Source organism: Sturnus vulgaris, chromosome 18 (assembly GCF_052056855.1).
Source record: "Sturnus vulgaris isolate bStuVul1 chromosome 18, bStuVul1.hap1, whole genome shotgun sequence".
NCBI lineage: Eukaryota > Metazoa > Chordata > Aves > Passeriformes > Sturnidae > Sturnus > Sturnus vulgaris.
In genome coordinates, this window is record NC_142260.1 from 11,764,820 (window position 1) to 11,779,948 (window position 15,129).

General features: G+C 40.9%; 2 protein-coding genes across 6 annotated transcripts in view; one reads left to right on the forward strand and one right to left on the reverse strand.

Annotated features, from left to right (window-relative positions):
* IMMP1L (inner mitochondrial membrane peptidase subunit 1) overlaps nucleotides 1-10,648 on the forward strand; it is a 31,095-nt gene extending 20,447 nt beyond the window's left edge. For 3 of the 4 annotated variants that reach the window (XM_014884573.2, XM_088175499.1, XM_088175500.1), the window contains exons 5-6: nucleotides 5,931-6,041; nucleotides 10,484-10,648. In XM_014884573.2, coding sequence (XP_014740059.1) covers nucleotides 5,931-6,041; nucleotides 10,484-10,552 — 180 coding nt within the window. In that variant the 3' untranslated portion in view covers nucleotides 10,553-10,648. Of the gene's footprint in view, nucleotides 1-3,574; nucleotides 6,042-10,483 lie in introns of all 4 variants that reach the window. The other variant, XR_015807524.1, reaches the window with a different exon arrangement.
* The window catches only part of DNAJC24 (DnaJ heat shock protein family (Hsp40) member C24), a 34,976-nt gene continuing 30,041 nt past the window's right edge, over nucleotides 10,195-15,129 (reverse strand). For both annotated transcript variants that reach the window (XM_088175501.1, XM_014884575.2), the window contains 2 exons: nucleotides 12,649-12,717; nucleotides 10,195-11,830 (listed from right to left, as the gene is read on the reverse strand). In XM_088175501.1, the coding sequence (XP_088031627.1) occupies nucleotides 11,706-11,830; nucleotides 12,649-12,717 (194 nt within the window). In that variant the 3' untranslated portion in view covers nucleotides 10,195-11,705. The remainder of the gene's footprint in view (nucleotides 11,831-12,648; nucleotides 12,718-15,129) is intronic.

Genomic DNA, 15,129 nt, shown 5'->3' on the forward strand with positions numbered 1-15,129 from the left:
ATCTCTGATGTGAAAACCTCTCCTGTGAAGCCACGAGTGTAGTGATGAAACCTTTTCAGCTCCACATAGTTAAGCTCACAAGAGTGGTTCCTTGGACATTACACAAAGTTCAGAAGGAGCAGCAATGGTTAAACCCCAAACACTGAAATAAGCAATGAGTGCCTGACAAGTCACTGTAACAGCTTAGCCAGATTTTTGTTACAGAACACCCAACTGCTGTGCTTGCACCTTCGAGAAAAATGTCTTAGAACTTCAAGCCTAAGTTCATATTCCCTAGTTCCCCAGTGGTGTGTGAGTTAACACTGAAGTGTGATTTTAATTTAATTAAAGTATGTGATTTTAATATTGGTTAAAATTTAATTTCACAGCTTAGAAAAGTCTTCGTATCTTACCTTTCTTATGAATCTTCTATTAAAATTACAAATATCTTAGTACAGAGAATGAATTAATAATATAAATATGTAATCACAATGAATTAGATTTCTGTATAAAAACACATTAGTGTTTCACTCTCATCCTTTCTAATAACAACCTGGACCAGTACCATAATGTCTTCTTTTTAATATGTGCATTTAAACAAACTGGGTCAAGTACATTATGTCTTATTCATAAGCAGATTAAACTGTTCAGCAAGTGGAGGGAAAATGCTAAAATCTTTGGAAGTACCTACAAATTTAAGGTAAATTCATTCTGTTCTATTAAGAAATATTAAATTCCAGGTAATTCAGCCTTTTAAGCATACAGAGAAGATGTTGATTTAATATCTGCTCTACTGTTTAAGTTCCAGTATGGTTGCTACCATTGAATAGCTTTTTCAGCTCAAAAAAGTAAATACAAATGCTTACCCTGATTGTGAAAATATTGAGCTAATTAATGTGTTTGGTTTTATACAGATGGCAGCCTTAATATGAACAACATTATGATAAACCTACAGAAACAGTGCCTGGAGCAACTGGATCATTAAAAAAAAGTATTTGTTAAGCATTATTCAGGCTTGGTTCTGAATTAATAAATAAAGGATTAAGGAGTAGTTATGTGAGACTTTAAGTATAGAGAGATAAAACAAACTCCTGCATTTCTGTGGTGTATATTTTATCCTAACTAGATGCAATTTACTTAAATAAGGCAATTTAATCAGTATTTAGTAAATTTGTCATTTGATATTGTAGAATCTTTCATCATATTTCACTTTAATCAAGGAAGGTAACACCTGTGGTTTATTCACAAAAGCTTCTTTTGTTAAATGAACACCCGCAGGCCATGAAGCAATTACATTTGTTGCTTGTACGAAGTAGGAGGCACTTAAATAGACCTTAGTAGGGATAGATGAGAACTTGCAGACTTGATTCTTTTGTCCAGCACTGAGATTAGTTCTTATCATAGCTCAAGAAGGAAGCCTCTGAACTGAAAAGAAAAGATGGGAATGATTTAAAGTTCTTCTTAAGTTTGAAACTTTGATATTGCTGGAGGTGATGTGAATACCTGTGACCTTACAAAAGTTCAAACATCTACTCCCAGCTGATTGTCCGTGCTGATGTTTTTTTGAGATTGCAAAACATTCATGTTTATAAGTCCCTTAAAATCATTAGTAAGAAATCTCTTAAAACAGAAAACCCAAACCAAAGAAGCCTGTTTTCATTTTGTTTGGTTTGGGAGTATTTTTGAGGCAGATAATTTAGTCTCTTAGTTTTATTTGCAATACATTAATTTCCTAATATGTCGGTTAATGCGGCATAGGGTTCTTATCTCTTAGGTTTGAAGAAACAAAAAAGTTTAGCATCATGTAAAGAGACCAAAATAATATTTGATTCCCCCTCTTTAAGTTAATTAATGTTTTATGCTGGTGAGTATGCATCAAATACCTGCCCTGTACTTCAGTTTTGCCATTTTAACTGCATCACTGAATAAATTCCAACAGCTCTGCAAATTTCGCCAGTTGGTCACAGTGAAAGATGCTTATTTGGGGTAAAAGAGAATGAACTACTGCTTCAAGCTCAGGTGTTCCCAAGGACAGTGGTGTTGTTCTGGTGGGAGCCTGGCAAGGCAGCAGAGTCGTGTCTCATGGCTCTTTCATTCTCACATGTAAGCTGCCCTGCAGATAACTGCTTCTGCCTGGAAGTAAATGCTGGGATCATGTGCAGGGAGCAGAGGACAGGGGGTGCTGAGGCAGAGGAGTGGCCTGCAGACACTCAGAGGCAGCGTTTCCCAGCAAGCTGCACTGCTGAGGAATTGCTGCTTCTGCAGGAGCCCCACTGGTTCTGTGAAATTCAGCTGCTGAAGTGAGACACTTTCCCACCTTTAGTTCTGGCCTATGTGTAAGGGAGATCAGAAATGCTGCCCAGCCCAGGGCAATTGCTTTTACCCCATCAGTGTGGCTTTGTGGTCACTGTCCCTCTGTGTAGTGGGAACTGTGATTTCAGTGGCACTTCTTGGATGCAGTTTACTTTGTCTAAGAGGTCCATTGCCTGGAGATACCAAAATGCAGCCAATGCTGTGAGATGTCACACAAGTGGCTTTCCCTTTGCCTTAGGTTTTTTGGCAGCAGCAGCAGCACATTGCTGTGTAATTAATACATTCTTACTAAAAATACAGGTTTCCAACAATAATTTTTTTCCCTTTGGTGAATAGTTTTCGCAGTTAGTGTGCCTGCAGGGCTTTGCAGTGTTTCAGATTAGGTCCTGGCTCTGCAAAGGCTGATACTCCAAGTGAACTATTCCCTGTGTGTAATCCCACTGAGATCAGTGATATGGTATAGACATGGCTTGGTGCACAGAGCCTTGAAGGATTCTGGCACTGGTCTTTATTTCAAATGGGTTAATACAATTTTTTTTTTTTTTAATTAATGATTATGGCCTGTCACTGTTATTTGGTTTCACATTTTCCTGTAATTCTTGTGATTTTTATTGCTTAATTCCAGGTTGTAGTGAAGTGCTTAGATGATGGACAGACACCCTACAAAGGTATTACAGTGCATTATCCCTAGATAAATTGCACATTATGACAGTCCTCTTAATGCCAAAGTCAGAGGTGCAGGGCCCAGTCATACCTTCCAGGGAGAACTGCAAAGATGACCTTTAGTGACATAGGAAGACACTTTACTGCAAATGTTCTACCTGCAATGCAAACTGTGAACATCTTGTCTAGACAAATAATTATTCCTAGTACTGGAAGTAGTTTTATGCCATTGCAGGCAAAAGCAATTTGTTTTATTTTTTGTAATTTTGGAGCTTGGTAGAAATATGAGAAGTGTTCTATGAAGTTTTTGGATATACTTCAGTTATGAGTGGTTCTTTATTTTACACAGTAAAGGATGAGCATCACATTCTGCCTGTGAAATGGGGAGAAGTGAGCAAGTACAGGAACCAGAACAGCACAAGGGGAGCTGGCAGGGAAACAGGAGCACATTGCAAGAAGGTGATGTTTTTGCAGCAACATGAAATGTTGGCATGGGTTTGCTTTCTATATATAAAGAAAAAGTCTTGCTTTCATAGTAATTCCAGCTTGTCCTGTTTGTGTATTTGCTGGGGGAGTCTGTCACAGTGACAGCAGTTTGGTGTCTGACTCGTTATTCCAGGACATGTTGGACAGGGCAGTTTGCACCAGAAGGGCCAGGATGCTGCCTTGTACTGTTATCAACACGGGAGAAACAAACTCCCAGGTGTGAGGTGTGGACACAGGGAGTGCTTTGCTTGGGTCCACTGAACTTAGTGAACACAACCAACCAACTACCCTGCTGGACACCCTGAACCAGGGAACACAACCAACCAACTACCCTGCTGGACACCCTGAACCAGGGAACACAACCAACCAACTACCCTTCTGGTCATCCTAAACCAGGGAACACAAACAACCAACTACCCTGCTGGACACCCTGAACCAGGGAACACAACCAACCAACTACCCTGCTGGACACCCTGAACCAGGGAACACAACCAACCAACTACCCTTCTGGTCATCCTAAACCAGGGAACACAACCAACCAACTACCCTGCTGGACATCCTAAACCAGGGAACACAAACAACCAACTACCCTGCTGGACACCCTAAACCAGGGAACACAACCAACCAACTACCCTGCTGGACATCCTAAACCAGGGAACACAAACAACCAACTACCCTGCTGGACACCCTGAACCAGGGAACACAACCAACCAACTACCCTGCTGGACACCCTGAACCAGTGAACATAAATATCCAGCTATACTGCTGGACATCCTGAACCATGTTCCATGGAATCTTTGAGGAAAACAGCAGTGACAGCACATGGTCAAACAGAGACCTATAAAAGCACAAGATGCACATTCTACTCAGGTCATCATGTGTGGATTCAAGTGCTGAGGGCAGGGTTTGTGCCCTCTGACACACCCAGAGCCCCTTTCCTGAGTGCCACAGAAATGCAGGGGCTGCTTGGGAGGGATGGACAGGCTCACAGACACTTTCTGCACTGCCAAAGGCCACCTGTGGTGTCTCAGTCCACAGCTGGCACATCTGCCACAGCTCAGCAGAGGGTTCTGGCAGTAGTGTGCCAGCTTTGATCCCGGTCTGCTAACAGGCACGTGGGAGCTGGGCTAAGCCAGAGCCTCAAATTAAAGACCAGCTTCCCAGGGAGTGTCACCTGGCCAGATACCTACAAGTACCAATTGCAGTTTCTTCCACTGGGGGTCCTGGATTTGTTCTTCCTGGTTTAAAACCAGCCTTTACTCGAGTGGTGTTTATCTGTTACCCATGAACTCTCTCTTATGTAGACTATTGTGTTTAGAGTCTGCGTGGCTCAGTTCTAAAACATTCATGCTACTTGTACTTTGAGTTTAATTTTGAATAGTTTGTTTATTTATTTATTTAGTTTCTGTATGTTTTTCCTCTGAATTGTGGCCATGGTACACGTTTCAATGTGTGTGTTTCAAGTTCATACTTGGTTTTGGAAAAATATATGCTAGTTAAAAGTCCATATTAAATATTCTCTGGATTGAGAATATGTTGCTTCATTTAAATTTTCAGCCTGGTTTAAAGTTTTAGAAACAAAACTCAATTAGAAATATAATTATTAAGTGAAGGGAGGTTATTTGTATCTGAATCGTTTTTATGAAAATGTTACAAATAGTATTGTATGTTCCAAGCAGATATCTTAGTTTAAGACTTGTAGGAACAACTTTTTCACATATGAAAGCTTCATACTCTCATTTAGGTAACTATTACAGCTATGTTGCTATTTCTCATTTTGTCATTGAGTTAGCCAGTGAATGCCATGAATCTGTGGTATGTAATATAGTTAATGCATAATATATATGGGCAATGAAAGGTCTTTGTCATATAGTATAAGGTCACCATCATTAATTTTCAAATTATAAGAAGGGATTTGCTGTTTTGTGATCATCATTATTGCAATATAATGTGTTGTGGATTCTGCCTGCACATAGAATGAACTGTGATCTTAATTAGAACTTTGACAAGCCTACTCCGATAAAATGATGAGATTATTCGTAATTGATGTCACAATCAATTACCAGTTAGTTCATCATGAATCTACTAACAGGTCTAGCCTTGGTGCTGGCCCCAGGATGTTGATGAGTGTGTGGCTGCCCTGTTCATGCTGTTACTGCGACAGGAGGGCAGATTTTCAGTCAACATCCTAATGACCTCTTTTGAAGTCTATTAAATTAATGACCCTGTCACATTGGTCTAACCTCTTACATCTTCATTTTGGATTTTTTGTTGCAAACCATTGGTTTTTGAGCACATGATAGAACAGATACTTTGGAGCACTCCTTCTCATCCCTCTAAATCTGGCAGTGGGTCTTATTAGACTCAATAAAATTCACTACACAGTCATGAAATAAAGAGCACAGAAATCCGGAAAAACACTGTAAGGCAAAATATGCTTAACACCATTCTGTTCTGATTTCTTTTTACATTTCAATCTTTAATCATAGGTGCCTAAAGGACATGTTTGGTTAGAAGGTGATAATCTCAGGAATTCTACAGATTCCAGGTGCTATGGACCTGTTCCTTATGGGCTGATAAGAGGACGCATTTGTCTAAAGGTATGTGGATTTATACTATCTAAAAATAGCTGCATTGAAACATTTTTAATGCATGGGGTGTTAGGTATTGAAACTTGCCTGCCCAACTGTGTGGCCAAAACAAATGTAAAGGAAAGCATGAACACTCCACCACCTGCTGTAAAAGGATAAATCAACAATGATGGGGTTTTGGAGGGAGGACTTTGGAGCAGCATTGAGCAGTCACTGCTGTGAAAATTGAATGATTTATTTTGCAAGCAAATCCAAACATGATAAAAACACAAATGTACACACATACACCCTACTGCACAGATGTACATTCCATCCTTACTTTGATTCTTGCCTCTCTGCAAAATGGTTTTTCACTGTTGCAGCTCTGTGGTCCAAAAGACAAAATGAAGGAAAAGATTCTTTCCAGGACTTGCACACACACTTTGGACATGTAGCCTGGCCTTGCTGCTTTTTAAACTAAAAAGTGCTTTAAAAAAGTGAATGAATATTGTACTGTATAAACCATCACAGTTCCTTTTCCTTCTGCTTCAACAATTCTACAATTTTATTTCACACTCAATTATTTTTTTGTATTATCTGCATTACTAATTTACTCTTTTACCAAAAAGAAGAAATGCAACACAATTTCTTCTCCATAAAAAGTTTAATCTAAGAAACAGGGGAGTGTGTGTTACACACTTATGCACCTGCTTTTAGAAAGCTGGGTTTAAGTTGTGCATTCAGAAAAATAAAAAAACGTTTTCTCCATATACTTCAACACATCCACAAACCCATAATTTAGCACACCTGTACTACACAGGGAAGATTAGATCTTTTCAATTTAACAAAGTCTCATATCCTTAATTTACAGTATTTATGAACACAATTTGGGACTTTTCAAAAAAGACCCCCTTACAGCTATTGAGGACAATCAGTAATTGCTTTCTAAACCTCAGACAACAGGGCCCCCTCAGCCCTACTGGCAAATTTTGGGTGACTTCTGTTCCTCCTGGCTCACAATTGCTCTGAGTTCTTCCCTGGTGTTTACCTGGGGCTCTGCCCCTTCTCCTGCTGTCTGCCTTACCCTGGACACCAGAGGGGAAAATGCTGATTCCCAGCAGGGCTATTTTTATGACCCAAGTTTTAGTTTGGATTACTGACTGCTAGGAGACAAAGGATGCTAATTTGCTGACACTCTTCTAATGAGAATGTGGTGGCAGTAATAATGCAAAAAAAGCATTATTACTGTAAAAAAGCATTTCTCCAAACTGATGCACAGGTATAGAAAAGCTGCTGTTTGCTGCTTTAAGGGGACTGTTAGCAAACACTGGATCTGTCAAGAAGCTGTGTGCATGGACAGCCAGACACAGTCACAGTATCTCTCCACAGCAATAGATTTTGTGTCCAGCTTGTGCCCTGACAAGGAAGGTGTTTGAAAGACCTTAATGAAGTGATTGACAGGACTGAACCCTGAGTACACTCTGTATAATGAGTGGAACTCACACACAGGTAATTCATATTGAAGCACTACTTTAGGGCTACAGAGCATTGACTGCTAAAAAAGATATTATGCAATCACTTGATACTTAATTGAAATAATTTAACCAGATTTTACAGCAGTTATTTAATGACAGTGGTATAGAGTAAGATTATTCAAGTTTTCATGAGATTTAAGTATATGGTGCCTACCAAAAGCAAAAATGAATTTGTTCTTCAGATGAGTGTTTGTAGTTGTGTTATGGTAAGTCAGAGGAGCATGCAGTGGTGTTGCTGCACACTGCAGTGGAAGGCAGCAGGTACAGCCTGCATGGGGCTGGCTGACCACTGGCCAGGAAACTTCTGTGTGCTTTTAATGCAGCCTGCTGCAGCTTTTTGGCTTCTCTTTCATCCAGCAGTTTTTACTGCCTTCAGAATGGAAGCTTTTGTGGCTTAATCTTACAGTGGATTTTGGAGAAGCAGATGAAAACAGTGCCTTTCAGTGCTAAGTTACTTCTTTAGAAACAGATACAAAAAAACCCAAATATAATTTCAACTCAGAAGAGAGTGAGCCTAGCTGGCTGAATTTGTTTAGCCAACCTATTCTTGGCAAAACATGAATGTTTTTCTGAAGTTTAGACCAAAGATTCTCAGTCAGTGTTGGTGCACCAGTTTTTAACCCCTACAGAAATACCAACACGTGATTCTGTCTGCTCCTTTTTCTCCCTGCAGCCACATGTCCTGCCACTCCAAACACAAAGTCATTCCACAAAGGGCTGCTGAAATCAAAGCAGCTGCAAATTCAGTAAAAGCACCGGGAATCCCACTTTGACAGAACTCATGCTTCATCCTGTCCTAGGTAGGACATCCTGTGCATTCCCTGGATTTAGGCTCCATGTCAGAACTAGACCTATGGTGTATCTTCAAAAGAGCTAGTTAGCCCCATTTATGCCCCATCCATCAGATCAAATCTATCTATGTAGGCCAAAGCAAAGAGGGCAAAAGCTGCTAATTGGAAGAGCCAGTCTGAATGAGCAAGTCACAGTCAACTTCTGTCAGAACTTAAAAGGACTCTGGCATCACAGAGTGGCATGTCTTTGTTTCACAGAGGAGGGGTTTCCATCTCTTTCCAGCCATGAGTATTGTTTCTCAGGTTCTCCCTGCATGCCGACTAGATAAAACATCATTTTCATTCGAACTCTATAACTAAGACTACTGTGACAAATTTCAAACTACACTGTCAAAGCAACATTTAAAGCTAAGTTGATTACTTTCATTGAAAGAAAGTCAAGTTGCAATAGGTGTGATTTGAGTTGCCTGAAATGAGATTTGTGCTGAACAGATTAAAAAACTTCCTTCTCCAGGCCTTTACTGAGATCAGCTTAGATTTGTTATATGGGATGTTTTTCTTTCCTTTTACTTCTGTTTGCCTTCAAGGCCAAACAAAGACTTGACACCCAGCCTGCAGCCAGCACAGGCCCTCTGGACAGCCTTGAATTCTGCAGCTTTGCTGCTAACCAAGATCACAAATACCCTTCTGTTGCTGGCTTGTGTCTGTATGTTTGTGTGGAATTTAAAACAGCTCACCGGCTGATGAGCACAGAGACAAGGCATCCCCTCTGTGGTTCTGTGTATCAGCAGCTCTTCCTCGTGCTCCTCCCTGACTGCACAGGCCAGAACCACAAGGATTTGCCGAGATCTTGCACAAGAGCCTTTTTCTGATGCACAGGACTTCAGTTGCTGAGCATGACTCATCCTTCAGCCTTCCTGAGGGCCCATGCAGCTGCTGGGGCACAGTGCTGCCAGGGCTGCATGGCAGGAGCCTGGAGCCGTGCACAGCCCCAGCCTGTCCTCAACTGCCTCAGCCTCTGTCTTGGGGAAATAACTGTGCCTGTGCCTGTGCCTCCTCCTTTAAATGAGACAATTACTCTCTCAATCCACACAGAAAGTGGCAAAGGCACCTTCTGTGCTGTGGCTGCTCCATGAACTCCAGAGCTGCTGTTTGGTTGCTGTTCTTATACCTTCAGATAAGCAAGAGAAACAAAATGCTGACAGATGCTTTGGGAACAAGGTAGTACCCCACCTTGAAATTTTTATGGGATTAGAGGCACAGAGGGCATTGATTCTTCAGCATCAACTTTCCCTTCTTCCTGCTGAGCCCCTTGTGCCATCTTTGAAAGGACACAGACATCCAAGGGACACAAAGGACAATGAGTAAATGAATATCCTTGCTTTCCTATTACTTTTTTTTTTTTTTTGCATCCAAGACCATCCTACATGTAATTAATGACTGTGCAGAGCAAAGTACTCCTGGGAGAATTCAGTATACTAACAGCTATACAGTTCATTTCTGGAGAGATTTGTTTGTTGGTCAGCATCATTCTCTGACACCCCTACTTGGTGATGAGTTGTGCTCTTTTGTAAGTAACTGTCTCCTTCTCAGAGGAGCCCCTGGTCCAGAGCCTGGATGGTGGCAGGCACTCCACCCTTTCATTCCTCTTTGTGTAAGTTTACCTGTAGTCAACACATCTTTTTTTTCTAAGGTTTGGTATTTTCACTTCAAAGGCCCATCTTGAAAATACAAATGTACACCTCACCATGGGGATGTCCATGTGTGGGGTACTTTTTTTCTCCTAGATGGACCAAAAAACACATTCCTTGTCTTTAAAGTCATGAAGAGCTTTACAAGCTAGAAAACACAGAATTGGAAAGACACTCTTTAGGAACATATTTATTTCCAAGGGTGAAAAAAGCAATGGAATTTGTGAGGCTCTCCATAGCAAAACATGACCTATAAAAATTAAAGTTCACACTATGGAACAATTCCCTGTAACACACAGTATTTATTACTCCTAGTAAGAGAAGCACATCAGTGAACGAAGTTCTTTACCAAAGAGAGGAAAAATTATGCTGTTTATGAAACAATTTTGATAACAAAAAAATACTAAAATTTGAATTGTGTTTAAAATCTCTTCTAACTGTGCTTTATTTTACAGATATGGCCTCTTAATGACTTTGGATTTCTACGTGCAAGCCCCAATGGCCACAGATTTCTTGATGATTAAAAGACTTAAGTTACTATTGACAGTTTTCATAGTATTTTCTACTAGAATGAATGGAACTATTTTTGTTTAGAATAAACACAAATACTACTTGACAAAGATGTCTCTTTCTGAGATTACACCTAACTTCAGAGTGGGAATGCTACACTTGTGGCCCCAACAAAAATGATGTGCCTCTTGCTCTGCTTCCTCTGGCAAGCCACAGTGAGTGCTTGGATTTATGGGCAAGTTGTGGGGTTTAGTTCCAGGCCAAGGTTAGCACTGAGTGTTAAGAAGGATGGAAAGTGCACTTCCTGTGTTGTCACAGCCAGAGCCATCCCCTGGCTCTCCCTACATCAGCAGGTGGTGCCAGGGCTGGCACTGATCACCAGTGGGGTTCCAGATCTGCTGGTCACTCCCAGGAGTGCTGTGGGTTTCCCTCTGACTGCCCAGGGCTCAGAGCATAGCTTCCTCCTCAGCTTTCCTCTCAGGAATGACAACTCCTTCTTTTCTGACACTGGAGAGCCTGAGCTCAGCATGTGCTGCTGCTCCAGGCTGCCCAGGTGATGTCACTGCCACAGGGCAGGGCACAGGCACCAGCCCTGCTCCTCAGCACTGGGACACCCAGCTGCTTCAGCTGCCAGCCTCTGCCTCCTCCTTCGGGGCTCCAGCCTTTGAGAGGATTTCATCAACTTAAATATTTCGCTTATAAACAGAAAATGTTCCTGCTTCCCACTGCTGAACCTTGCTCTTCATTATCTTCAAAGCATTCTCACACTTGTGCCTCCTGATGGAATTTTGTCATCTGAGCTGTTAAAAGGATTTAACCTAAGAGAAAGGGCCCAAGGTAGAGCTGCTTCAGACTGACATTGGAAGAAGCCACTCTGGTGTTTGATGGAAAGAAAGGTTTAGATCAGGAGAGACATTCCAGCTGCAGAGACCTCATGTTCTGGCTTGGAGGTGTTTAATGATGAGCTCTTCAGCTGCAGAGGGAAAATCCAAGCCTCATTCTACAGAGCTGAGTGAGCAAAAGGGCACTTGTCATTTTTAAGCCTGAATTCACTTGTTCTTGTAGTGCTCCCCTTTTCTTTAATATACATTTCTTTAGCAGATGCTGTCACTTGTTTGTCCAGTCTTTTGAAAAGTTTGTAACACTCACTGTGCTTCATTGAAACAATCATTGCAGGATCTCGATAACAAGTGAACATGTGTCACAACAAACCAAAGACACGTCTTTGCTTTCACTCTTGAAGACACTGTAATTCCCACCACATCGACAGGACAGAGTGTAGAGCTGTTCATCTGCCAAAAAGAAAACAAAAATGCCTTTAGTGCTGGAGAAGAATCAAGAATTTATTTGGAATTTTCTTCACAAAGCTGCTCTTAATAACAAAAAACCTCCCACTGCTGGGTTGTAAATATCAGTACATGTGCTACTGTTTGTAGCTCAAAAAATAATCTCAAAATGTTTCAGTGATTGAGGTATTCTTACACTGAACAACCAGGGCCAGTGGAGTCTCTTAAAAAAAACAACCCCAGTAATAACAAGGTGCACATCTGTGAAATGGATGATGCTGAAAGAAAAACCTAAGTGGGGTTAGTCATACATGTGACAGGCTGCTAACCCAGGAACCAAAACAGAAGAAAGGAAAGTAGGATTCTTCCCCTCACAACTTAAAATTAAAAAAAATAAAAATCAGCCATATATTCCAAAAGCAATTAAACAAGAAAAGCCCGAGCAATAGACAGGAAGGAAGTAACAGTGGCAGGCAGATGAAAAAAAATAAACACAGGCATTTTACCATCAGGGAAGAGCAAGAAGATGCACAAGAGCTATGGGAAAAATCTGTGCACTCTCAATTATACACGAGGAGAGATGGGTGAAAAGTGGTACTGCAAGTGAGGGTGGGGAGGAGTGATGTAGATGGAATGGAAAACAAATGTAACAGAAAGTTAAGTTCTAATCCAAGTAATCTCAGAGAGCAAAACAGCTCTGTGCCAGGAAATACAGAAAAAACAGCACTTAAAGTAAGACAACAATGGTGCAAGATGCAGAAAAAACCAGAATACATTACCAGAGACAATGAAATCATTAGGAACCAGCAGCAAGGCACTCATACCTTCATTCCAGGACATGTCCTCAAGATAAATCTGTTCATGAAGTGGCCATTCTTTTGTCAGGTTATCTTCTATAAAGCAAACATGACGAATGTTCAGTCTTTTCTGATAAATGAATAGTTTTATATATCTAGCAGTCAATCTGGTCCTTACTAGACCACTGTATCAGTTCAAAATGTAGTTCTCTAAAATTTTAGTTTCCATATATCTGCCAAAGCTGGAAAATGTCCTCTTGTAGCCAGGAGAAAGAAATGGTGAGAATGTATTAGTGAATTAAGACCCTCAAACCAGCACTTTGCACATTCCACTTTGTGAAATCAGGGAGAAACTTCTGTTTTGATGTAGATGCCTTTCAACACCTGGCTGTAACTGCAACTCCAGGAGCTGAAATGGTGAAGCTCTGCTAACCTGCACTTTTCACTGATCTGGGGGACAGCTGAGGTCCAAAGGGACCTCTCAAGATCACCTATCAGGATGGGCCATGTCCAGGCAGATATTTAAAATCTTCACAAATGGAGACTTCTCAGTATCTCAGTCTCTCTCCCCAGTATCCCTCAGGCAGCCCATTCCTCCTTAGAAAGGAGAAGCCAAATAAAAACTTTCCAGTAAGCTCCATGGGAATGCTGTGTGTGAGAACACCACTAAGACTCCTGCAGAGAAATAAATGCAAAACACTTGGAGGGGAAGACCAGTGCAAGTGCTCTTTTATGATACAGCATCTCTGAGCACAGAAACAAAGTCAGGTTCTGCTCTGTACCTGAGAGATCTGCTGCCATTTGATCCCCCAGACTCTTCCAACACTGAGTACAGCATCAAATGCAAAATGTGCAACACAACTGACAGCACCAAATGCAAAGTGTGCACTACAAATCAGTGTTTCTTCCATTTATCAGAAACTCTTATTTGATGTACAAAGTTCACATCAATTTATTTAGCTTAATAATGTGAGAGCTTGTCATCAAAGTTACAAGTGAAGCCATAAAAAATAGTATCTAAAAAGTGAAAAAAAGACATAAATCCCTTATAACTTAATGACACAAAACCTCCTAGCTGCTGCTTGAGCCCTGAAAGCTCCAACTCCCCAAATCTGTATTTTGAAGAACAAGAAATGCCCAAAAGCTGAACTACAGGACATACACAGACATGCCCTGGGTTTGGCAGGACTCAGGAGCTCAGTGCCTACCTACAGTTTAAATGGGGTTGTTCTTGAGGAGGGAGGTCTTCCTCCTCTTGGAGTGTTGTTTATAGTTCAGTGGCTTTTGAGAGCATGGAGTGTTTTCTACAGCTTTCTTTGAAAAGCTGGCAGTGAAATAATGTCTTATTCCAGCACTGTCAGAGGCCCAGATTCCATTGTTTTAATTCCCAAGAGATTGCCCTACTTAATCACTACTTAATCACTCCAAGTGGTTCCCAGCTTCTTCTGTGTCACTTGTAACTTCCATGTAACTTCTTTGCTCTGGTCTGAAAAGTAGAACTGAGGACTTTGCAACCCCATCTCCAGCAGCAGCCCAGAAAAGCTGCCCCTCTCCAACCCTGGTCTGATCAGGTCATGGAGAATTCCTTCTTCATCACCACAACCCAACCACCAAGTATTAAATCCCAGTGTTCCTTTTGCAACTCACTGTTCTATTTTCAACTGAAATGTACATTATATATGCCTGGGAATGAGCCTCATCTAAATTAGTTCTAATGAAAGTAATTAAGTGGGACACATTGGAAATAATGACAGGATCAGTACAGCCTCTTTTATGTTACCTTTGCTGAACACCTATTTGGTAATGAAAAGGTCAGAACCAAAAGAAAATTAACCCATTCAGATCCAGTGCTTTACTACTCTCAAAAGCAAGGGAAAAAATCAGCAGGAGGGTAATGATGAAAGACAACAGGAAAACACACTGCTTACATGGAGTAGCAGCATTTTCCTTGTACCTGATCAGAACATTAGTTAACACTGTGAAGTGTCAAAATACAATCCAGGATCAGATGGGCTCATCTCATCCCAAATAACACCAATGTTACTGGGAGTTTGCTTGGTACAAGCCATAAACCATGAGGACTGGAATGGTGAATGTCCTGAAAACACCCAAAACCCAACCAGAGGCCTTTCCTCCAGCAGGCCTTGCTTGAAGCAGACTCCTCCTTTTCTCTGAGGAAGAAAACAATAAAAAAATAAGAGTTCAAGTTTTTTTACCTATCTGGCTCACCACTATGATCAAATAAGACAGTACCAGAGCTGTGAGAACAGTATGAAAATGGCAAATGCTTCATATTTCACACGTTTATTTTTAATACTGGGAAGAAAAATTCACAATTTTCACAAAGGGAAAGGGTCTCAGGTTGTAGAATGAAAAGATTTGCATCTACAAGTAACAAAAAATGGAGTAAGAAAACTTTCAGAGTTTCTTATTTGGAATTAATGAAGCAGGATTTCTCCTGGAACGACTTTTATAGGATTGGTGGTGGAGGTCTGGGTCATGCCTCAG